This window comes from Panicum virgatum, chromosome 8N (assembly GCF_016808335.1).
Source record: "Panicum virgatum strain AP13 chromosome 8N, P.virgatum_v5, whole genome shotgun sequence".
In the NCBI taxonomy this organism is placed as follows: domain Eukaryota; kingdom Viridiplantae; phylum Streptophyta; class Magnoliopsida; order Poales; family Poaceae; genus Panicum; species Panicum virgatum.
Window position 1 is genome coordinate 14,053,525 of NC_053152.1, and position 22,425 is coordinate 14,075,949.

At 43.2% G+C, this 22,425-nt stretch overlaps 4 protein-coding genes and 1 pseudogene across 7 annotated transcripts; 4 read left to right on the top strand and 1 right to left on the bottom strand.

Annotated features, from left to right (window-relative positions):
* Window positions 1-66: 66 nt before the first annotated feature.
* LOC120686084 lies at window positions 67-7,796 on the bottom strand. 2 transcript variants are annotated; one of them, XM_039968242.1, is made up of 14 exons: window positions 7,735-7,796; window positions 5,821-7,568; window positions 5,539-5,733; window positions 4,692-5,428; window positions 4,468-4,562; window positions 4,164-4,293; window positions 3,854-4,073; window positions 3,427-3,596; window positions 3,026-3,309; window positions 2,527-2,617; window positions 2,117-2,227; window positions 1,767-1,846; window positions 1,159-1,239; window positions 67-559 (listed from the first exon to the last, which is right to left on the bottom strand). In XM_039968242.1, the coding sequence occupies exons 4-9, from the start codon at window positions 4,782-4,784 to the stop codon at window positions 3,115-3,117; spliced, it is 903 nt and encodes a 300-aa protein (XP_039824176.1). In that variant the 5' UTR covers window positions 4,785-5,428; window positions 5,539-5,733; window positions 5,821-7,568; window positions 7,735-7,796; the 3' UTR covers window positions 67-559; window positions 1,159-1,239; window positions 1,767-1,846; window positions 2,117-2,227; window positions 2,527-2,617; window positions 3,026-3,114. The 2 variants fall into 2 exon arrangements, 1 of the variants encoding a protein (XP_039824176.1); XR_005679962.1 differs by lacking the exon at window positions 1,767-1,846 and having other exon boundaries at window positions 3,858-4,073; window positions 4,422-4,562.
* On the top strand, window positions 1,176-2,556 carry LOC120686086. Of its 2 annotated transcripts, XM_039968243.1 has the most exons (4): window positions 1,176-1,292; window positions 1,411-1,706; window positions 1,791-1,865; window positions 1,949-2,556. In XM_039968243.1, the coding sequence occupies exons 2-4, from the start codon at window positions 1,617-1,619 to the stop codon at window positions 2,501-2,503; spliced, it is 720 nt and encodes a 239-aa protein (XP_039824177.1). In that variant the 5' UTR covers window positions 1,176-1,292; window positions 1,411-1,616; the 3' UTR covers window positions 2,504-2,556. The 2 variants fall into 2 exon arrangements, with proteins under 2 accessions (XP_039824177.1, XP_039824178.1); XM_039968244.1 differs by having other exon boundaries at window positions 1,236-1,706.
* A 1,944-nt stretch (window positions 7,797-9,740) lies between the features above and the next one.
* Window positions 9,741-13,327, top strand: LOC120684811 (annotated as a pseudogene).
* A 2,574-nt stretch (window positions 13,328-15,901) lies between these two features.
* On the top strand, window positions 15,902-18,147 carry LOC120686322. 2 transcript variants are annotated; one of them, XM_039968522.1, is made up of 5 exons: window positions 15,907-16,012; window positions 16,653-17,002; window positions 17,085-17,189; window positions 17,310-17,418; window positions 17,519-18,147. In XM_039968522.1, the coding sequence occupies exons 2-5, from the start codon at window positions 16,822-16,824 to the stop codon at window positions 17,559-17,561; spliced, it is 438 nt and encodes a 145-aa protein (XP_039824456.1). In that variant the 5' UTR covers window positions 15,907-16,012; window positions 16,653-16,821; the 3' UTR covers window positions 17,562-18,147. The 2 variants fall into 2 exon arrangements, with proteins under 2 accessions (XP_039824457.1, XP_039824456.1); XM_039968523.1 differs by lacking the exon at window positions 17,519-18,147 and having other exon boundaries at window positions 15,902-16,012; window positions 17,085-17,193; window positions 17,310-17,512.
* Window positions 18,148-19,927: 1,780 nt separating this feature from the next.
* Window positions 19,928-21,202, top strand: LOC120686724. The gene is made up of 4 exons (XM_039968929.1): window positions 19,928-20,117; window positions 20,222-20,320; window positions 20,461-20,560; window positions 20,743-21,202. The coding sequence occupies exons 1-4, from the start codon at window positions 20,087-20,089 to the stop codon at window positions 20,774-20,776; spliced, it is 264 nt and encodes an 87-aa protein (XP_039824863.1). The 5' UTR covers window positions 19,928-20,086; the 3' UTR covers window positions 20,777-21,202.
* Window positions 21,203-22,425: the final 1,223 nt, after the last annotated feature.

Here is a 22,425-nt window from a genome sequence, read left to right on the forward strand (position 1 = left end):
GAAACCCGTTATTGTTGTAGGCCTTCATATTTGTGTCCGTGGGCCTTATTTTATGTTTGCCTGACAAAGTTACAACTTTTTTTTGTTGCTGTCATTTAAAATTGTTTCGAGGCCCATTAGCACAAAAACAGAAGAGGCCCAACAATTTATTTACAGATGTAAAACAAATAAAAACAGAAAAAAGGCCTGGCGGGAGTTTTTTTCGTGAAGCCCGCCAAAAAAAGGCTTGGAGCCCCCCACGCCTGTCTATATTACAAGTCAAAAACCTATCGTTTCCTTACAAAAAAAAACAGCACAAGGAAAAGGAAAAAAAGAAGATAACAGATCTGTTCGTCGCCACCTCCTTCCCTCCACGGCTCCACCCCAACCTTTTCTTCTTCCTATCACGTGGAGCTCATGGAGGAGGATCCCCTCCCCAAAAGCAAGAGAAGGCACCGGATGGAGAGGATCTGGGCACAAGACAATAGCAACAGTACCCAGGCTGCAATGATGGAGGTAAAATCCTGTTGTCCCCTAAGATCCACTGCTTTTTTGTTGCTTTTGACTTTAAGATCCAATCCTGGTGCACACAAAAGAAACAGATCCATTAGGATTCAGAGAAATGAACTTATAGATCTGGAAATACCTAGAGAACAATGCTTCATAATAAAACTCAGTGCAATTTGTTGTAAGAAACATCTGAATGTAAAAAACATTGTATTTTTTTTAAAAAAAAGATCTGTATGCTTGACAAAACCTCAGTGTTTTTGGCTTCCAGATCCGTTCCTGGGGCTGGGGCACAGACGTAAGGCACATTTGTTCATGCTGAATGAATGAACACATTTGTTCACTGTGTTTTGAATGCATGTTGGCTTATATGAGTGACATGCATGTTTGCTGTTGAATGAAAATAAATACATTTGCACATGTTTGCTGTATGAGAAAACTGTTTTGTTTGGCTACAGGCAAACGATGGAACCTTCGATGCAACTAATGAGAATACAGCACCAGCAATTGCCGACAACTCTACCAATAACTCGAGCATGGTTATGATGGGTGGTTATACAGAACTCATGATGAAACAGATTAGTAGTTCGCAAGAATCATCATGCTATCAGTTTGGGCATGAGGTATGCATGGATCAAATTAAAAAATAATTGCATGATGTTTTATGAATACCTCAGTAATTGTTTGGAAAAAAACACTTGCAGGGATTGTTTGATGGCATGAACTGTGGGGTTGACAGGTTGGCATCTGTTCCTGCAACAGAACAACTTCATGGTCCTAACTTCAGAAACATCCAATTACCTCAGGTATGAAAAAAATTGAAAATTAATTTATTTGCTAAAAATCTAAGATATATTAATCAACATGAAGCCTTGAAAAGAGGGAAAAACCACATATGAATGTGCAGCTTATCAAATTTTGTAGGTGGCTCCAGGTGATAAAACACGGTCATTAGATGCTGAAGTTACTGCTGAGAGGTTAATGGATATGGACAGATGGAACTCAGTCCAATGCACACGGGGGTGTGTTGTGTAAAAAAAAAATTAGTAAAAAAATTATTGATGAAAAAATGAAATGTAAATTTTAAACTTAGTAACACAGGCATTAATATTTGATTTCTATTTTTGTTTATGCAGGATGGTACATATTCAGAACATGGGATGCCATTTGGTCAGAGTACTAATGATGTATGTGGTGCAGATCTAAATGGATTATATGAGGTTAAAAGTTCATACAATTTTTTTTGCTGAATGTATTGACAAAAAATTCTGCATACTTACAATGTTCTTTGTTCATTATGAAAGGCTCATGTTGGATCACTTACACATCTTCTAACAGCAGAAGATGATTTTGATCCTCGCTTTGATTACTCGTTTGAGGTAAAAAGATTAGTAAGAACAAAAAAATAGAGAAATGTATAAAAATGAAAAGAAAAAATCATTGAACTTTGTGTTTCATGCAGAGTGGCTTATATATAACTAGTAGATGTGATGGTGCTGCAACAACAACAAGCAATGATGGGGCATATCAGGGGAACAATTTATCTGCAGAAATGGAAGGTTGTGCTTCTGGTGTGCAGATTGGTTCATCTAACAAAGAAACAAACTCAGTCAGTGATGGTTTGGAGTACCTCAGTGTGCTGAATGAACAACTTGGGTTGAATCATGCAAAAACTGGTACTGGTGGAGCAGCTAAAGAATCAGTTGAATCTTGTGGTGCTAATGGCCAACAATTTGGCAATCTACAGGCAAATGAAGAAACAGAAAATTCACAACAAATTAGTGATGATGAACAACCATACATATCAATCAATGATGCTGTTATTGCAGATGTTGAGCATAATACTGAAATAGCCACAAGAGCAATAGAAGACGACATTACAAAAGAAGACATAGAGATTTTTAAACACAATGAGAGTGTGGAAGCGGCAGCTATATCACTCAGCCAAGGAGGAGGTGAAAGTCTCCATGTGCCGAGAATTGATATGCATTTTGAAACTCATGAGCATGAGCCATGAGGCGTTGTTCCATCTGTATATACCTTTTTTTAAAGGGATGCAATGTTGTCATCCTCGAAAGGCAGATGCCCCGCAAGCAGCACAAACAGGATTACCCCACAAGACCCAAAAAGTCTGCAAAGGGCACCATCATAGCAACCAAAAAAATTTGCTCAAGCAACCAAAAAAAAATAGCATAACGACATTACAGGAACATCATACAGATCAGCAGGGTTGGATGGAGAAATAGTTAATCTATGACAACTTGATATAATGTTGACCTCGGGGTAGGCAGCTTTAATTGCAGAATAAAACTTTTCGTAATTTCCTATGAAACGAAAAACAAAAGAGCATGAGCCTTGTTTATGCATAACTGAACATAAAAGGCACACTGAACTATATTCTTACGTATCAAAATATGTCTGAAAAGTAGAACCTGTACTGTTCAGAACTGATATGCAGAAAAAAAGCACTGATATACCAACAAGACAAATCATGCAAGTTGATGTGTAATGCAAGTGGGTATATAGCTGAATGACAAACCTCTGTAGTAGAACATCCAGCATTCTTGATTTCCTATGGAAACATAATCAAGCTTAAAAAGGTTCTGGATGTCCCATTGCTGCACGAACTTAACCACAAGGGTGTTCAGAAGGCCCATCCCCCCGCAATGAAGGCAGCGAATTGAAGCACGCCTGTTGCGAAGAATGCTCCCCACAAATAATAAAATCGTCATCATCAGAAAGAGCATTACCCTCCAAAATGTTGTCAGCTTTTGGGCGCAAACGTGAAGCCAAACGCTTCGCATTATTTTTCCTCAATATTGACTGGCAAAAAAAAATAGGGCTGGTAAAACAAACCAAAACATGCATAACATAAACTGTTTGAGCAGAAAAAAATATAGCTATGACAATTTTTGAGGTAAAAAAGTAAAGAAATAGTACCTCTGGATTATCGAGAAATCTAGGTTTATCTGGAGCGTGAGTTACTGATTCTGGTGAAAATGATGCACGGCGGGACAGCGTGCGTTCAGCAATCGTAGAACGGCCATATTCATTGTTAGCACTTGTAGAGGATGCGGATAAACTCCTCTTCTTTGCTTGAGAACCAGCACCTATTTTACCCACACAAAAAATATGAATTACATCACAATTTTCCTTATGGTAGCAAATTTGTAACTAAGTTTTCTGAAATATGTCATGCAGTGTTCAAAAATTGCTATGTAGCAGTTCATATGGCAGTGTGGGGGAGATCATTAACAACCAGATGAAGAACAAAATAGATGAGCCATGGAATAGTAAAAACTGAAAATAAATTTTAGTCATAGTTGCTACAATTTAAGCAGCATTGCAGTGGAAGCTTTCAAGTTACCAACATGACATTTTTTGCTGCTAGTAGATCTCTTATCATTTTTTGTGTCCGCTTCACAGGACTTATCATCCACATTGCTGCTAGTAGATCTCTTATCATTCTGAGCTCGCTGAAAAAAATAATTGATGACATCCACAATAATATTTTGAGCAGTTTCTGAAGCAGGCTCATTGTGCCCAGCTGAATGTTTCATATAAATTTCAGTTACATCATTGAGCGTCTGTGGGAAAACACAAAAAGGTTTAGTCTGAACATAAATTAGCCAGAAAATAAAAAGAATGAAATCATCAAAATGGAAAATAAGGAATACCTTAGGAGACATAGTCCCATGAACAGATTGTGACAATGTCTTCTTAAAAGTTGCACCATCTAACACAAGTAGGGGATGGTGTTGTTGACCCAGATTGTTTGTAATAGCAAGTTGATTTGAGAGGTAAAATCTGCACAAAGACAAAAATGAGTAACCACCCCCTCTCTGTTAATATATAAATTGAACAGAAATTAACACCGTAAATAAAACAAGAAACCAACAAATTTACCAAGAAAAAGGATGGATAAAAAATCTTACATCACATTTTCCATAGGTGTGATGTTTTATGCGATAAGCCTTAGACCTTTGTTTGATCATGTCCCCTTTCCAAACAGAAATGCATGGTAGGCTAGGGGGTAACTGTTGCAGGCCAGTGTTTAAGAAGTCAAGATACACAACCTGTAAAAAAAATACACATAAAAAAATAATTGAAACATGTTCATAAAATTAAAATAACATAAAACACAGAAATATGGATATAAAATAGCTAACACTTCAAATAGAAAGACATGGATATACTGAGCTTACACAAACGATATACAAACATTCTCCCATAGTGGTGGAGGCCTTGTCCTCCCCCTTCTTAAGCCTTTGGTTGTACAACTTAATGTGCTTGAACATCCAGTAATGCACAAATTTGCACCAGTCCCATTCTTGTGCTCTCTTAATATCAACAAGAGGTTTAAGGTACTCTGTGCTAGGGAAAACACAAGAGTTTGGGCATAGAAAGGTAGCTAGAGCAACAATGAGAAAATTACGAACAAGGTCATCATCAGAAATGTTCTTTTCAGCAGATTCTCACGGCAAACATTCACAGATGGCAGGTTAGACATGTTCATACACCTTAGGAATGCAAACTTTCCACACTCTTGACTTGCTTTTGAGATTGTTTTCCCACCAATAGGAATGCCTAGAACATCATGAACAGTTTGTGGGGTGATAGGGATGGACTTGTTCTTCAAGACAATGTCCCCACTACTGACAGAAATATGATCTACCACCCAGCGAGCAAACGGAATGGGTATTGCACACTTATCAAAATGCAGAAGTGATCCAAATCCATAAGATTCAATAACACCACGCTTTTTTTTGTTTAGTGAATCAAGAACCTCAGAGAAATAGGAAACATTAAGCCTTGTGGTAGCCTTCGGAGCAGCACCACGACTGTTAGGATGGGTTGCTTTTCCAACACCAGATGGAAGACTGGAGCTGGTACCCTCACAACGAGCTGCTTCAGATATCAAGTGTCTTAATGAAATGCAAACCTAATTTAAAAAAATAGAGAAACAAACTTACTAACAAGAACAAAAAAACTTAAAAAAAAGTTTAATGAAGAGAACACATTTACGAAACCCGGAGGAAAAAGAAAACTTACTGATTTCTTTAGCATATCAAAAAGTGCATCATCATCAAGTGAACCCAGGTACCCCTCGCTAAAGCTTTGATTGTGTGGTTTGTCATTTTCAGGGGGCTCATAATTTTCATCATCAGTTTCGCTTTCAGATTCAACTAATTCTTCGGGCTCATCTTGCACATCATCATAGCTATCTCCGTGTCCTCGTTGACTCATCTAAACAAAAAAAATAAAAAAATAATTAGTGGAATAAATTGACATATTTAGCTTTGATATATTATACAAAATGTTCAACTTCTATACCTTGATAATGGCACTTGAGCAATAGTTACGATTGTAGAAGCAGCAACTACATAATAAGAAAAAGAATGAAGCAAGCTCTGAGATGGTGGTGCTGTATTAAACAAAATGCTAGGTAAAACAACTTGCCACTAATTAAGAAAAAAAGTATGGTATATAATTTGACTTACAGTTAAGACAAAAAATAACAATAAACTTTAGCTAGAGACTATAATACTAGATGTTCACTCTACGATGGTACTGCTTGACCTTTTGGTTACTGCCATGTGACCTCACTAGTTCTACTTCTACAACATCTTGCATCATGTTACCCTTAACAAAAAAGTAGAAACTATAACATTTCTATCAGATGAGTTCACATATTACTCGTGCCAAAAAAATAGTGTAAACTCAAAACACTTACATGGCAAATAATTCAAATATGGTGAGATCACATATGACTAAATTAGTTAGGACAGAATGGCATGCAGAAACTATAATAGCAATCGAAAAGAGAGAGAGAGAGGGAGAGAGAGAATAGCAGGAATTTCTTTTTGCATTTAACACTACAAACAATTCAAATGGCATGTTGACTGAAAAAAGAAGATGATACTACTGTCAAGAAGACAACTATGATCCTGTGTAGAGAAGAAATGGAGCTAAATTATGATATAACTTTTTTTGGTTGAAACTAGCTGATATGCTACAAATCAATATGGCAGCAAATACTCCAGTCAATCCCCCAAGGAAGAAAACTTAGAAGAAAAAAACAGTTTGCAGAAAAGTTTACACCCGCTATCACGAGAGCAAATATTAATGTTATTACATAAGATTAAAAAATCAACGAGAGCATATAAATTATGATAAGAGCATCACGAAAGCCAAAAAAAAAGTTAAAAAGAGATATACTTGAGTACATGTGTCCAATATTAGGTACACCATGAAAGTTGATACAGCTGCAGTAATACTATAAATTTGAATTAAAAAAATACCAGAACTGAAGATGTGGAGTAATAGATTTGATTTTTGAAACCAAATCAAACAGAATACTACTACTTATGACTTAAACCTAGCAAAATTAACTTTTATTCAAACATTTGAACGTAAATTGCTCTAGTAACAAATCTTATGGAAAACGTAGATAAATTAGTCAAAGTTCTCAAACTGTTTGACGAGCTCTGCTCCGACAAACCAAGAAGCATATAGCACAACCACATCTCTATGTAATTAGTCATGATAAGGTATGAACAATATTCTTGCTAGACATAGGAGGAGTTCAACTAATGCCACACGAGGCAACAATCAGATGTCCATCTTATAATAAAGTACTAAAGCTACAACATAACAGAAATCATAAAATAATTTAGAAGCCAGCACCCTACCCCCACAGACACAAACCATCACCATTTCGTATAAAAAATGATACTGTATTTCATACAATATACCCACAACACCCACCCAAGACATGCTAATTCGGGTCGCACACCCAAGACATGCTAATGCGGGTCGCATGACAAATTCAGAGCAGCTGGCCAAAAATCATAAAAAGGAAAAAAATCAAAAAGCAATACCTGCTAGCACTAGATGGCCAGCGATAAGCAGAACGAGAAAAGCAGTTGAAGGGGTCGGGCCGGTGGGCACCAAAGATCGAGCACTGACAGATCTAGAAAACTGCATATCACCAAAGACAGCTGCTGCGGAGTACGTCACCGGAACAAACCGATGGAGTGCGCGGTAGAAATCACCAAGACCGGCAACCCTCAGATATCGCCCTCCATCTAGGGGTGGTAAAGGGCCCAACATTTTGAACTAGAAAATCTAAGGATCGGGTCCTAAAAGGGCCGGGCTCTAAACATATGTATTTTTGAACTAAAAATTTTAAGGACCCTATTGGATTGTGAAGAGGCCACTAGGGCCATGGTCCATTACCACCCCTACCTCCATCTCGACCCCTCCGCTTCTCTCGCAGTGAATGGGGCTGGAGACCGCCTTCTGATGCTAGAGCGGGTGGGTGAGAATTAAAAAGGCTGAAATGGTGGGTCCCATACACAAGTCCATTTATTAACCCGATGCTGAGTTTACAGTTGACCGCAAGTTTCCTTCCCCCTGGTTGATTTTTTCCACCGCCGCACATGGTGGGCCCCACTGTGCTAACATATCTTCTCTCCTGCCGCGCATATCCCACTCACGTGAAACCCCCTCCTTCTCACCCACTCCCTTCCTCCTCTATCTCCTTTTCTCTTTCTCCTTCTGGATCCAGGGCGAGGCGAGCGCCGGGGCCGGTGGCGCTGGGGAGCTCTGCGCCCCCAGGCGAGCGGCACGGCGGCGGCGCCGGGGAGCGAGCGGCGCGGCGAGCTCCGCCCCAGGGGTGAGCTTGCGGCGGCGGCGGCCCGACAGCGGCGCTGGGGAAGCGGCGCGGTGGGGAGGCGCGGCGGGCCGGCGACGGAGGCGGCGGCGAGGAGCGAAGGCGGCGCAGCAAGCTGGTGGTGGGGAGGAGGCGCCGCCGCCGCAGTCGGGTTGTTTTTTTCTTTTTTCTTTATTTTTTATAATCTGAATAAAAAATTTTCTACCTCAAATTTTTTGATGTAATTTTTTTCAATTGATTTTTGCACAAATTTTTTCTCGTTAATTTTTTCCTATCTCTTCAGAATTTTTTCCATCTCTCTCAATTTTTTTTCTTGAAATTTTTTTATCTGTCTAAAATTTTTCTTGAAATTTTTTTCTCTCTCTAAAATTCCCCTTGAAATTTTTTCTATATCTCCGAAAATGTTTTCTGAATTTTTTTTCTAAACCTTTTTTATCACAAAACGGCAAAAAAGGAAAAAAAATCTGTCGGAAGATCGACTATAAGAAGCCGTCCTTACGGTCGACGTAAACTAGCAGGACCCGCCTGGCGCGCGCCGCGAGTTAATATCCTAAAAGAGAAACAACATATTTCCTAAAAAAAAAAGAAAACTATGTCCGAGAATCAACCGTACCAACATGGAGGTTACGGTCGACCGTAAATTAGCAGGACCCTTCTATTAACAGGGTCACACCGTTCACAGGAAGACCAAACTACCTTGGCCGGACCCGATAATGGACATAACGGGCACAAGGAAAAAGCTTGCTGCGGGCCCGGTGGCGTTATTAATACAGGTTGGCTTATCATCCATCCGATACAGATCAAACAAACCAGCGCATCGATTGACGCGGAGCAAATTTTCAATCGATTGACACCGAGTAAATCTGTTTATCTTATGGGAAAAGGAAAAAAAAACATTGCAAAAGTGGCATTTGAGAGCATCACCAAGAGCTCTTGTATTTATGGATAGCTAAAATTTTAATATAGCTATTATGTAAAATAAAATAGCTAGCGAAAAAAGATCAAATCCAACAGCTTCTCCAAAATCCAAAAAAGGATGATTAGCGTTCAGCATTAGGCAAAAATGTCCAGCGGCACCCTCTGAATAGAAAATGAGGATAGAAGACGAGGTAGATAGAGTTTCTGTTGGATATGAGTTTTTTGTCTTTATTTTTTTAGCTAACTCACCCAAAATACAAGAGTTTTTGGAGATGTTCGGGTACTGGAAGTGGGACTTGAAAACAAATTTTTTTTTTGGGGAAGCTGTAGGAACCTCAAAGGTGCCTTGGAGGGCAAAAAAAACCTTACCTTACTACTCTCGTAGGCAACATGGAGATCTCCCTTGATCCTTGTTGATCGATCATAGATGGAGATCTCGTAGGCAAGATGGAGATCTCCCTCGATCCTTGTTGACCCTTCGAAAAACCCTTCTTGCTTCCTGACGGCCGGCGGCCCAGCGCCACCGTGCGTGATGGCGTTCATCTCCGACGCCGGCGACTCTCCCGAAGCCACCTCCACCTCGTCATCGCAATGCTCCGGCCCCCGCCTTATCCTATCGTCCAGCCCCATCCCGGAACCTGGAGCTTCTTCCCCTAACTGATCCCTCGCCTCCGCCGCCGCCGGCTCCGGTTGCTCCCGGATCATCGACCACGGCGGATGGCCTGGAGCCTTCTTCGACGCCTTCCTGTCGTGGATCTTCCGAGCCGGCGCCGTGCGCGCGGACAACGGGAAGAAGAAGCCGGCGGCGTCGGACCAGGACGCGCGCCGGCTAGTCCCTGCTGCCAGCGCGCCGGTCTCCGGGCACGCCGCGGCGGCGAGGCCGCACAAGGTCATCCCCGTCGACCGGTTCAGGTGCGTCAACGTGGGGTTGGGGCGCACGACGGCGGCGCAGCCCCACGACGACGAGGCAGACCTCCGCGAGGAGGACATGTCGGAGTGGGACAGGTTCGAGCGCCGCCTGCGGCAGGAGCTCGAGCACCAGCAGCGCGTCAGCGGCGCCCGGCCGTGCATCCTGCCGGAGGCCGTGCGGGAGGAGCTGGAAGCGGTGGTGAGGGGCCACGGCGGCGGCGCGAGCCCGGGGCTGCTGCGGTGGGTCACCGGCCGCGTCGAGAGGTGGTACCACGGCGAGGGCTTCGCGTGCGCGCGGGTGGTCTGCTGCCGGAACAAGGTTTTAAATCGCCGGCTAAGACGTTTAGCGGCAGGGCTGTCGTTACGGCGTTTAGCGGACTATAGCCGACTTTAGCGGGCTAAATGCCATAGCTGCTGCCCTTTATAGAAGCTATAGCGGTCTATAGCGGAAGCTATAGCCGGCTATTTAAAACCTTGTGCCGGGACCCCGGCTCCGGCGAGCTCGCGTGCTAGGTGCAGGAGGGGGACATCACCAGGGTGGAGTACCGGTTCCTCGACGAGCTCGGCAACGCCGTCGACGGCCACACCCGCATCCCTGTCGTCGAGAGGGAGTTGCCCCAGCAGGTATCTTGGATGATCTTGATGCCATCATGTAACAATCTCCATGGTTAATTTACATGCTTCATTGCACATGACTCAGATTTTTTTTTATGTGCAATGAATTGTTTGATTCTTCGCATTCGATTCTAAACATGATTCTCCGGTACATATGTGACTGCCATTATTTTTGTCAATGTGCTCTATTTTTTTATGTGACTGCAATTCAATGTGATTCATCTTTTGGCTCTCTTTACCTGTTGCAGCTTAGTCCTGGACATATCTACAACATTGGAGCAGCAGAACAAGCTGTGAAGCATATCAAGTCGCTCAGATTGTTCTCCAGTGCCGATCTGATTCCTCGCCCCGACGAGACGAAAGATGGCGGTGTGGTTGTTGAATTTCAGCTCAGGGAGCTAGAACCAAGGTCGGCAGGAGTGAACACAGATTGGAGCATAGTGCCTGGGGATCAAGGGCGGGCAACTCTTGTAATGTACCACCGATTCACCTCCTCTTGTTCTATTCAGGATCTGTACATAGAGTGCAATGCAACCTTGCTGACATGGTCTCTTGGTAACTTTTGTTTTTCTTAGGCATCCATTAAACCTGGAGGAACCTTGTCATTTGGGCACCGTAATATCTCTGGTTTAAACAGGTCTCTTGCTGGTTCTATTACATCCAGGAACCTACTCAGCCCTAAGGTGAGTTGCTAGTGAGCTCTGCTTTTAACTCCATTCTGAGATGGTAATCTACTTTGGGCAGTTATAACATCTGTGTTATATATATATCCTCATAATCTTTCTAAATGTGCTTGCACTTACCCATGTCCTTTTTGGGGGGCATATTAGGATGATCTCTCCTTCAATTTTGAGTATGAGCATCCTTATCTTGACGGTGTGGAGAACCGTAGTAGAAACCGCACCTTCAAAACTAGCTTCTTCAACACCAGGAAACTGAGTCCTGTCTTTGTTGCTGGCCCCAGCATGGAACCGGTTCCACCACTATGGATTGACAGAGTTGGATTTAAAGCGAATATAACAGAGGTTTGCACTGATTACATTTTATAACTTTTGACTGTCACTAGTTTTGTGACATGTTGAGACTGCATCTTTTATTTTCTTTCAGAAATTCACACAGCAGAGCAAATTCACTTATGGCCTAGTGCTGGAAGAGATCACGGCGCGCGATGAAAATAACAATATACGCACACATGGTTCGCGAGTATTGCCTACTGGCAGGTTGAGCATGGGCGGGCCTCCCACAACATTCAGTGGCACAGGCGTAGATCGAATGGCATTTCTACAAGCTAACATGACTCGAGACAACACAGAGTCTGTAAATGGTGCAACAGTTGGCGACAGATGTATATTCCAGGTATGCTGCTTTTTAAACCAAATAGGAGTGATAAGTATCTCTTTGTGTGAAAGTGACTATAGCTGCCTGTTAATATGATTGATTATATTCCATTTGTTTTAGAACTGTTCTACATTTGAACTGTTTAAGATACTTGCTTATGACAGAAAGAAAATGTGCTTCGATCGTTTGTCATTAATCCTTATTGCTGATGTACCTGATATTTGGACTAGTGTACTGACATCATGGGTTAAAGAAAGTTCTCCATGCATGGTAACCTCTCAATGAAGTTTTTCTTATGTGGTGCAGGTTGACCAAGGTCTGGGCATTGGGAGCAAAAACCCGTTCTTCAACCGTCATCAGCTTTCAGTGACAAAGTTCATCAAACTGAATAACCAGGAGAAAGGTGCCGGCAAGCCACCTCCAGCTGTTTTAGCCCTCCATGGTCGTTACGCAGGTTGTGTAGGAGATCTGCCAAGCTATGATGCATTTGCACTCGGCGGTCCTTATTCAGTTAGGGGCTATGAAATGGGGGAACTGGGCACAGCCAGGAATCTCCTTGAGGTAAGGAGTATTGATCCAGGGTGTGTTTAGTTCGCGAAATTTTTTGAATCTGGCTACTGTGGCACTTTTGTTTACAGCTAATTTTTTGGATCAGGGCGTGTCCAATTATGGACAAATCAGGCTCAAAAGATTCATCTTATCATTTACAACTAAATTGTGCAATTGATTATTTGTTTAAACTACATTTAATACTCCAGACATGTGTCCAAAAATTTGATTTGACAGGAAATCTTGAAAATTTTTGGAAACTAAACATGGCCCCAGTAGGGTAGTTGAAGTTTTTTCTTCAGAATTATGATGCATCATTTCATCTGATGATCACGTAGGGACATACTTTTTTTTCTGATTTTGTTTTGTTTTGATTGTCATGCAGGTTGCCACTGAGCTACGCATTCCTGTCACTGTGATGGATAAACAGGCACAGGTTTACGCATTTGCTGAGCATGGCACTGACCTTGGGAGCTCCAAGGATGTGGAAGGGAACCCAACAGAGTTCTTCCAACGCGCCGGCCGCGGGTCCTCCTACGGCCTTGGCATCAAGTTTGGCATGGTAAGGGCGGAGTTCACCATGGATGACAACATTGGTACTGGATCCTTCTCCTTGAGACTTGGCGAGAGATTCTGAATGGAGTGTCTCATCCCAGGATCCGACGGTCTGGGAAATCCTGTAAATTTTGAAGGTGGAATTGTGGTAACTGATAAATCTTGTAGCAAACGACGCTTCGCGTGTTTGATTAGCTGGGTACAAGTAGAGAGTTAGGATTATCGTCATATTTTTTTTATTAGTATGCTTAACGGCGCAATAAAACGAGTTTCTCACCGCTATCATCCTCGTTCTTGAATGTTAAACTTGTGTGAATGTGGTCTCTAGATGGTTTGTCTCTCTACCCAAAAAGCAGAGTACACAAAATCTAATTTGGCTTTGAGTTAATTAGTTGTTGGGCGTGATCACTTTGCGTTGTTAACTATATGAGCACAAGTATGCAGAGTCAAATGTGAAAACAGATCTGGTAACATGTTTGGATGGAGCCCAACAGGTCCCTGAGTGGAAAAAGTACAAGAACAAGGAGTCAAGTCAACTGTCAGCCCAAACATCCAAGGACCAAGCTTAATCGCAATTATCCCTGCTGATCTACGTGGAGCCGGCATGCCCGTTCAGTACAAAATAGTACAAACTGTATCTATAGTTAACCAGCCACACTGACAAAGAAAAAAAAGATTGTGATTAGGGGTAAAGATAGAAAGGGACAAGGAGCTAGAGCTAGCCAAGTCAACTGTCACTCCAAACATCCAAGCGCCGCTCCTCTCTCCGCCGTGGACCCTGCCGTGGCGACGGCGACGGCCAAACTACTGCTCGCTCCGGCGAGGTGCGCGCATGACGCACGTCGAACCACTGAAGCGACCGAGATTGGTCGTTGCGTGCTACTAGCTGGCAGCAGCTTACTATAATCCCGGCTGGTGCGAACTGCCGCCAGCCTGGGGCCGCCGGAACAGCATCTACTGCGTCCACCGCAAGCTGCTGTCGGTTGACGGAGCCGGAGCCTCGACGGGGGCACGTCGTCGTGCTGATAAAGCGTGGCGAGCGAGGTCTCCAGCTTCGTTGCCCCCTCCTAGCTTGGTCGTCATCCCCGTCCTTGTCGTTCGGCAGCAGAGGAGAGAGGACGCACGCGGACCGATCCGGCCGTCCGCAATGGCAGACGCCGATGCCAATGTTCCCGGCGGTAAGTGCTGCCTCTCTCTCGGTTACAAGACAGCTTGAAAATTTCACACTACTAATAATCCCCTGATTAGTATCGGTTTCCCAACCGGTACGGCGGTACCACCTGGTTGATACTAAGTTCGCTAGTATTTAGTCAAATTTGATATCAAAAGACTCTCCGAGGATGCGAAGGTCAACACCGTACCTGGCCTCTCCCATGATTATCTTCCTCCTCATAACATCTTTTGTTGCCTGCTCGATCCGTGCAGGGTACTTCATGGGCCGCCCGGCGAACGCGGCGGAGCAGCAACCGTCGGTGGCCGCCGCCGCCGCCGAACCCACGCCTGCCCACACACAGACTCCCGGCGGTCTGCCATAATTATGCTCCGTAACATTCTCTATTTCGATTCATCTTTTGTTGGACTAACTTTGGCCTCTTGTCACCATCAAGATTACTTCATCGGGACCCCGGAGCACCGCCGGACGCAGGCGGCGGTGGCCGATCCGGCACAGCCAGCCGGCGACCTGAAGAGATCAAGGAGTTTCCTGGAATGGTACGGGCCATCTGGTTGAGGCTAGCACAGGCCGGAACTATTTTCCTCTTTCTACGAAAAAAACTAGTTTTGAAGGTGAATGTAATAATAATTGAACACGCGCTTCATTTCAGCTGCTTACTATTGCGTTTACCCCAGGTTCCCTTGTCTCCGCGGCGGACAAGTTGCAAACTAGAAAGATCCAACGGCAAGGCCACGAGATTTGGAGAAATGAATTTGCACGAGGGAAGAAACCTTTGTCCTGTATCTGAGTTGCAGTTCTTTTTTGTTTTTGAATCTGGATGAAGGTCTATTTTTCCTTGAAATTTGGTATCTTTTTTGTTGTCGTCCCACTCCAAAGTGTGAATTCAACGAAGGCCCTATCGTCGTCCAGTCTATATTTGTATACCTTTTTCTGGTGGAACTGTTCTAATTCCTTATTGTAAAATCTTCACTATGTTTCTTTTATGTAAGAAAAAAGTACATTTTACTCCCCAAAATTTTTTTATTGGTGCTATTTATATTTGTAGGTGCGGGTAATAGTGTTATCCGTATCTGTAAATATAATTTTTAGGGGCAGATGACATCATCAGTCGCCTCTATAGATGGGGTCATTTTGTAGGGGCGGGTGACGCCCGCCCCTAAAAATATATTTTCAAGAATGGGTAAAAACTATAGTAACCCCATTCCATATGTCGGAATAAGTTACTTTTTTATCACTTCCTATAAAAGATGGAACAAGTTACTTTTTTATCACCTCCTATAAAAGATGGAACATTACTATAAAACTTTTTTTCAGTAGTGTGTATTGGACCATATGGAAAGTAGGATAATCATTGGAGGCTGTCCAAAGCATGTCTCCCCGCTTGTCCCCTACTGCGCGAACATAACACCTCGGCCCGCTCACTGTCTCCTTAGAGCAAGTATTATGGTGGATTAAATGCATACTGAATACTAATGTGGAGGAGAGAGAAGAGGAGAAAGAGGGAAAGTGAGCTGTTAGCTTACAGCCAGGTTCGACACAAGAACCAAGAAATTTTGTAAGATAGACAAGTGGACCATATATTTATAATGAAGAGCTAAACCATTATACAAGTGAGTTGAGAGATAAGCTGCAAAAGTTCTTACAGCCAGCAGCAGGCTAAATTATTAACCTTGCTCTTAGCAGGGAAACTTGCTCTTAGCAGGGAAAGGGGCAAGAGGCGCGGTGGCAGCTTGCTGCCCCGCCCGCAGGAGAGATCCGCTGCGCCATGAGCAACAGCCAGAGCGACTGCTTAGGTGTGGACTTAGGGGTGGTAATAGACCATGGCCCTAATGGCCTCTTCACAGCCCAATAAAGCCCTTAAAATTTTTAGTTCAAAAATACATATGTTTAGAGCCCGGCCCTTTTAGGGTCCGATCCTTAGATTTTCTAGTTCAAAATATTGGGCCCTTTACCACCCCTAGTGTGGTACAATTTTGCTTGCGAGGGATAAATCGGTGATAGTTACAAACTTATTATCCCCGTTATACAATATTTGTCATTTTTAATTTTGCAGGTACTACAATATCTATTGTTGACCTTAGGACAAAACTTACTACAATTAGCATCCATCAAGGATACTAAAGAGATCGGAAAAAATACGGTGAGCCCCTCGCGCATAGGCGCTCGCGTGCGACCCCATACGCGAGGGTCGCAACCCATTTTTCCCCTAAAGATGCAGTTTTGAAATATTTCCATTGCTTGCCCATAATTAAATGGCTTCATAGTAGAGAAATCTTAGTTGTTTGTACGCATTTTTTTTGTAACCTAAATAAAGTAACTTGTCTGCGCCCACAAGTCGATCCTTTCCTGGCATCATAATTAATGCACCAAGATTTACAATATCGAGACCGCTTATTTGTCTGCGCCCACAAGTCGATCCTTTCCTGGCATCAGGTTCCTGCGGCCAAGATGGACACACAATTTTTGGCGACAAGTGGAGTCAACGTTACTGTTTTCCTGCTGCGTGCAAGGGGCGGCCTGTTGTTTTCACACACTGGAGCTGGAAGCTTCCATGTGGACGCCCCTCGGAGGTTTGGCTGGTAGATAGACCTCCTGCTGTCCGATGTGGACGATTCGCATAATCGTTCCTCCAGCCAGGCTGGTCCGGCATCTCCCCAACTCTTCCCCTCTTGCTGCTCCTCCAAAATCCGGGCAGCCTCCTGGTGGTCGTCTCCCTCGGCTCGTCGCCGTTGGCAACAGCGGTGGCACCTGCCTCGTCGCCCGGACTTGCGCCATGAGCAACGGTTACTCTCTCTCTCTCTCTCTCTCTCTCTCTCTGCAGCTCATCTTGATCATCTAGTATTTCCTTTTCCCTGCACACTACAGACGCCACCTTCTACAGTGGCCCCCCGGCGACCACGCCGGGAGCGACGCAGCAACCGCAGGTCACCGGCGGCGTGCAGAACCCAGTAGCGAGCTCGCAAACTGCTGGTCCGTACGTGCTTCTTTTCCTCAGTTATTGCTAGTAACTCGTTTGAGATGTACGGATGGATGGGAACAATGCTGTTACCTTCCCTCGACTCGCCCCTGTTGTTCATGGTTGTTTTGCAGAAACAAACGGCTACTACGCAGGTCCCCCGATCGAGGAGAAGCAGCAGCTGCCGCCGGCGCCGGCGCCGCGGCCGCCTAGAAAGCAAGGATCAAGCTTCCTGTCAAAATGGTGCTCCGATTCGTTCATTGCCATCTGATGAACAGCTTACTGATTTGTTCCCTTTTCAGTGCTCAGTTGATTAGTGAGTCTTCTCTGTTTTTGGCTGCAGGGCCTCTTGCCTCGTCGGTGGTGGAGCTTCGGCAGATCAGTAATACCAAGAGCTGCGGCGACGGTGGAGCAGAGCATAGTTCAAGGGTGAGAGCAGAGAAGGTTCAAGTAATTTGGATTGAGGAGCTTCAATCCAGTGCCGAATCTAGAATGTAAATCTAGGGGGGGCTCATTTTCCTAGTATTCTTCCTCCCATCTCTCTTCTTCCTTCTTTTCTTCTTCCTCTTCTTCACCCATGGTTGAAAATTATTGGGGGTTTTGAGGGGGCTTCATGCGATCCACAGGACCCCCCCCCCTGAATCCAAGATCCCCTGCTGCTTCAATCTGCATCTGAATTGTTGCCACCAATATGTCCTCTGAAGAAAGCTGCTCCTTTTTCTTCTACACTTGATAATTGATGGTCCTTTGTTGCTCGTTCCAGCAAATGCAGATGCAATGAAACTGCCAATTTCAATAAGCCGGTACCCATTTTTCGGAAGCGCTAGCCCCCGACTACTTTTGTTTTTCTTTGAATGATGTTTTAGTTTGGGGTTAATCTCGATAAAAAGTTATTTAGGAGTTAAGTGAACAAGAACGAAACTTGGCTGGCGTAAAATGAGCTTCCACCATGAAATTTATCCACGAACATGATAAGATTGTCCTTGGATCATTTATCTGAAGAACTGATGAGAGTTCGTTTCCTAAAAGGCTGCAGGGTCGTCATGATGTGAGCCACGTGACTCAAAACACCGTACCTCATAGAACTGTCCTAACCTCGTATGATGTAGTTTTCTGCTGATTTCGAGAGACGAAGGTTATATACTAATGTACTCTACCTGACTTTGAACTTGTGCAAAAAAAAAAAAACTAACAAAAGGTCTAGGTAACCTAAAATTTAGACTTGTACACGTATGTGTAGTTTGTTCATTTGTTGTAAACTTATTAAATCCGGGTATGCAGAATTGTAATTTTTCGATATAAAATCAACATGCAAAAGGTTTTCAAAGTTTTTTGCCTGACCGGTGCAGATGGATAAGTTGGAGACTCACTATTCTAACCGAAGTACTTTCCAACCCTACACTTTCCCACTTTACATACACTTTTGAGAATATAATTTATATTCTAGACGTGGAGCAAAAAAACTGTTAACCATCATTGTTTCTATGACATGTGGGTCCCCCTATAGTCACTCACAGTGATATATAAGAGATTTAGGGTTTAACCAGTGTCATGTGTGGAAAATTTCCAAATTAATAATGGTGAAGTCATAAGCACCTAGCCTATCAGTAGCAAGATTTTTTATGCCACTAGCTTTGTTGAATGAAATGGACGACATTTGACTGAATTTTTTTGAAATTTGACTAAAAAAGTTCTAACCATTTGTGTCGTACTGGTACAATAGTTTGCTGAATCTCATCAATTCAGCAAATAACTACCGATAAATGGTGCAAGAAAAAAATGGTGCTAACTCTAACAACAAGATAGATCAAAGTAACACAGACCACATTCACATGTGCAAGTGCAAGCATCAATTTATAGTCAAAAGTGCCTGTATAATAGCCACTACATAAAAGTACTTGTAATGTTCTACTAACGGTTGAACTGCTAAAATGCCCAATCAAAAGTACTATTTGGTGGTGAGCCCTGCAAATTAATTTTGGAATCAGAAAAAAAATAACTTTGGTTAACTTGCTGGGATTACTGTCCCTTGGGACGAGGAGCCTGCTTGGTTTGCTACCAATTTTTTGCCATGCCAAAATCAAGGCATGCCAAAAAGATTTGGCTATCATTTGGTTCATGCCTAGAAAATGGTCATTGTAACCAAAATTTTGGTAAGTTACTAGAAACTTCTGAAACATTGCAAGAGAAGAGATTATTGGTTGGCATCAAACCAAATGAGTACCTAAATTTTTTGCCAACATTTTGGCATGATCTAATTTTGGTAAGCCAATATATTGGCTTGCCATGATTTTGTCTTGGTAAAAATTGGCATCCAACCAATCAGGCCCGAGGAGCCGAGTCCATTCTAGTTTTTCTGCTGTGTTCACCATCTCACGTTTGCAGCTACCATTGCCCATTGTGAAGGCAGGGCCTCAGGCCTCCTCCAGAGGGCGACGATGTCGCCGGCCTTGGATGAGGTGGCGGGGAGAGAGAGTGTAAAATCAACTGCGCTATCTCCTATTCCCTCGCTAGCTCCTGGCACATGTATCAAAATCTTGTGAGAGCACATTTGACGGAGCTGCACATCCCGAGCAGAGGAGAGAGGAGTTTTTTTATTTTTTTATTGTCTCTTCCCTCCACCTCATCCGGCCATGTCGCTGGTACTATTGGACAAGGCCTTAGGGTCTCTGTGCATAATTATTTTTCTAACCAGGGTTGTTTCTGGTAATTGTCTCGCGCCCCATGGCCAGGGGGCCAGCCGGGCAGAGCCGGCCAGGAGCTGGCTGAATGATTGCCAGCCTGGCGAGAGCTGAGCATCTCTCTCTTGTTGACTTCTCGCCTTCTTGGTCGTCTCCTCCTGCTATCGCCGGGCGAGGCTCCGGGCAAGAGGTGGAAGCTAGCTGACCGACCGGCCACCGGCGGATCCGCCATGAGCAACGACCAGCAGGGCGACGTTCCAGGTAACCACGCCGTCGGCGATATGTCCGGCCGCTATGGCCAGAGATGAATCGGTGCTAGCTAGAGAAAGCTTTGTTCATGGCGGCGAATCTTTGTGACTTGTCAGGGGGCTACTTCGTTGGCCGCCCGACGAACCACGCGCCGGACAGCACAGACGAACCAGCCGCCGGCGGCAGCAGCGGAGGCGGCGAGCACACTCCTGGCGGTGCGTTCATTCTTTCATCCCCTTCTCGACTCAAACAGGATCGAGGAGCACAAAGCTGCTGATTTCCTCCGATTTTCTCTAGATTCTTGCTAAACTGAACTTGGATTTCGTTGTCGTGTTTGTCTGAATTGCGTGTAAAGATTACTTCGTCGGCCGTCCGGAGAACCATCGCAAGCTGGAACAAGAACCGGCACCCAAGCCGGCCACAAAACAGAGCACGCCAGGCTTCTTGGCCAAATGGTACTTCGAAATTTCGAATCTCCATTTTCTAAATAGTAGTTTCAAATTTACAGAAGGAACTTGTTAAGGAATTATTATTTGAGTTCACATCGACGTTCTGACTAATTGGGAATCGATCAAGTGATCAATATAGAGAATGGTCCTGATATGTTTCATTCTTCTTCTCTGTTTCTGGTCTGCAGCTGTCCATGCCTCGGCGCTGGAGCTGCCGATTAGATCACTAGATCAGGAGCTCCTGCCTCCCAGGGTGGTGATGTGAACTGCAGAGGATTCCAGTGAACTTGGGAGGAGGCTCTATCTGTGTCTGAATTGCAGCTTTGGAGCTGGGGAAGCTGTTCTTATATTAACCATTTGGTGATTCTTACACGTCCCTGTGCATCCGTACCACTACCGCGAAGTACAAATTTGATCCTTACCCATCCCAACCAACCAGCTACAGTCTTTTCTCTCTTTCCTGAAAAAGATACTTATATTACAAAATTTCAATTCTGTTTATTTATTTTTCTTTCTTTGGTTGTGAACCTTTTTTTTTTGTCATTAGATGTCTTTCGCTTGTTACAATACATGTATGTCAATTCAAATTACAAAGTTCTTACAGGTTATTGGGTCATGTACTGTACATATGCTGTGGCTTTTGAACAATGGAGTTCCATTGACTAACCATTTAACTTAATTAAAAAACATAAATAAATCATGAAAAGGACTAACTAATATGTTCAAAAAATAGGTTGATTGTATCCCCATGTAGAAAAAGTGCATTGCTGAGTTTAACTAGGAATACATGTTTTATAGTAATACTGAAGTTTTTAAGAGTTTACACAAAACAACATCTGTTTGTACAAGTGAAAGCAAATAGTTTAACTTAAGATGTTGTTAGACCTATTAAATAAAGAAAAACATAGAGAAGTATACACACGAGGTAATCCTAGACACAAATTATGATTTGTGTTTCTTATATTTGAAGAAACATGACCTTGATTATCAAGTAAAATTCATTGAAGAAGTAAATTAGCCATCTAAAACTGTTCTCAAACTCAATCAAGGCAGGCAAGCTGCAAGTAAAATAGCCTCCCGTGCATCATCTGACAATCCTGATGTGCTTTTACAGCCACGTATGATTATGATGTGAGAATTCCTGATTTAGTCTGCCAGTTCCTCAATTATACTTCATAAAACGAAATATGCTAATCAATGCATAGATGAGAATGAGATGATAATCTTTTTTTTTTCAGAGTCTGTGTCCAGTTGGAATAAAAACCTAGCAATTAACGAATTGCTTACAAATTATATGACTGGTTGGTCAAGTGCTCCTTTCTTTTTTTTCTGCGATGAACAGTAAGTGATCTTTTTTTAATTCGCTTACCCCATGGACTTGTACCAAAGCAACAACTAGAATTTTATATTGCAAACGGTGTGTAAAGATGGCAGTTATAGTTGGTTAGTTACTTTACTTCTAATTTTGTATGATTGTGCTCGCAACAAGTGGCTGTGTAAGCAAGATTGATATATTAGATGTTTAGAACAATTCATTGCAGTAGTATGCGGTCAATTGCTTCAGGAACGAAACAATGAAACTCCCCTTAGGGCAAGAAAAGTTCCTTTCGTCATGGTACATTGCGTTTAAAAGCAACTCCAAGAGCCTAGGTATAATCCTAGCTAATATTAGAGTTTTGAAGAACCGTAAAAAATAGAAAATTTCTTAACCAGTGGGTAAACCAGCAGACTCTCCAAATGACTATTTATATATATTCAAATCACCTCTACATCGGATCATTTCTCTGGTGATCACATTTTCTTTTTCCCTCGGCGCCAGTTGGAGGCCTCGATGTTGATTCTGCTGCCGTCGTGACGCCTAGACCCTAAAC

Excerpts from the sequence above, each read along its gene's own strand:
- LOC120686724 (XM_039968929.1), top strand. The coding sequence starts at position 20,087 with ATGAGCAACGACCAGCAGGGCGACGTTCCAG. Across the intron at positions 20,118-20,221 it reads CCAGCAGGGCGACGTTCCAG|GGGGCTACTTCGTTGGCCGC; the intron begins GTAACCACGCCG and ends GTGACTTGTCAG. Across the intron at positions 20,561-20,742 it reads CCAGGCTTCTTGGCCAAATG|CTGTCCATGCCTCGGCGCTG; the intron begins GTACTTCGAAAT and ends TCTGGTCTGCAG.
- LOC120686086 (XM_039968243.1), top strand. The coding sequence starts at position 1,617 with ATGCAGGATGGTACATATTCAGAACATGGGATGCCATTTGGTCAGAGT. Across the intron at positions 1,707-1,790 it reads ATCTAAATGGATTATATGAG|GCTCATGTTGGATCACTTAC; the intron begins GTTAAAAGTTCA and ends TCATTATGAAAG. Across the intron at positions 1,866-1,948 it reads GCTTTGATTACTCGTTTGAG|AGTGGCTTATATATAACTAG; the intron begins GTAAAAAGATTA and ends TGTTTCATGCAG.
- LOC120686322 (XM_039968522.1), top strand. The coding sequence starts at position 16,822 with ATGTGGACGATTCGCATAATCGTTCCTCCAGCCAGGCTGGTCCGGCAT. Across the intron at positions 17,190-17,309 it reads AGCGAGCTCGCAAACTGCTG|AAACAAACGGCTACTACGCA; the intron begins GTCCGTACGTGC and ends GTTGTTTTGCAG. Across the intron at positions 17,419-17,518 it reads TCAAGCTTCCTGTCAAAATG|GGCCTCTTGCCTCGTCGGTG; the intron begins GTGCTCCGATTC and ends TTTTGGCTGCAG.
- LOC120686084 (XM_039968242.1), bottom strand. The coding sequence starts at position 4,784 with ATGTTCAAGCACATTAAGTTGTACAACCAAAGGCTTAAGAAGGGGGAG. Across the intron at positions 4,563-4,691 it reads AATGTTTGTATATCGTTTGT|GTTGTGTATCTTGACTTCTT; the intron begins GTAAGCTCAGTA and ends TTTTTTTTACAG. Across the intron at positions 3,310-3,426 it reads GATTTCTCGATAATCCAGAG|TCAATATTGAGGAAAAATAA; the intron begins GTACTATTTCTT and ends TTTTTTTGCCAG.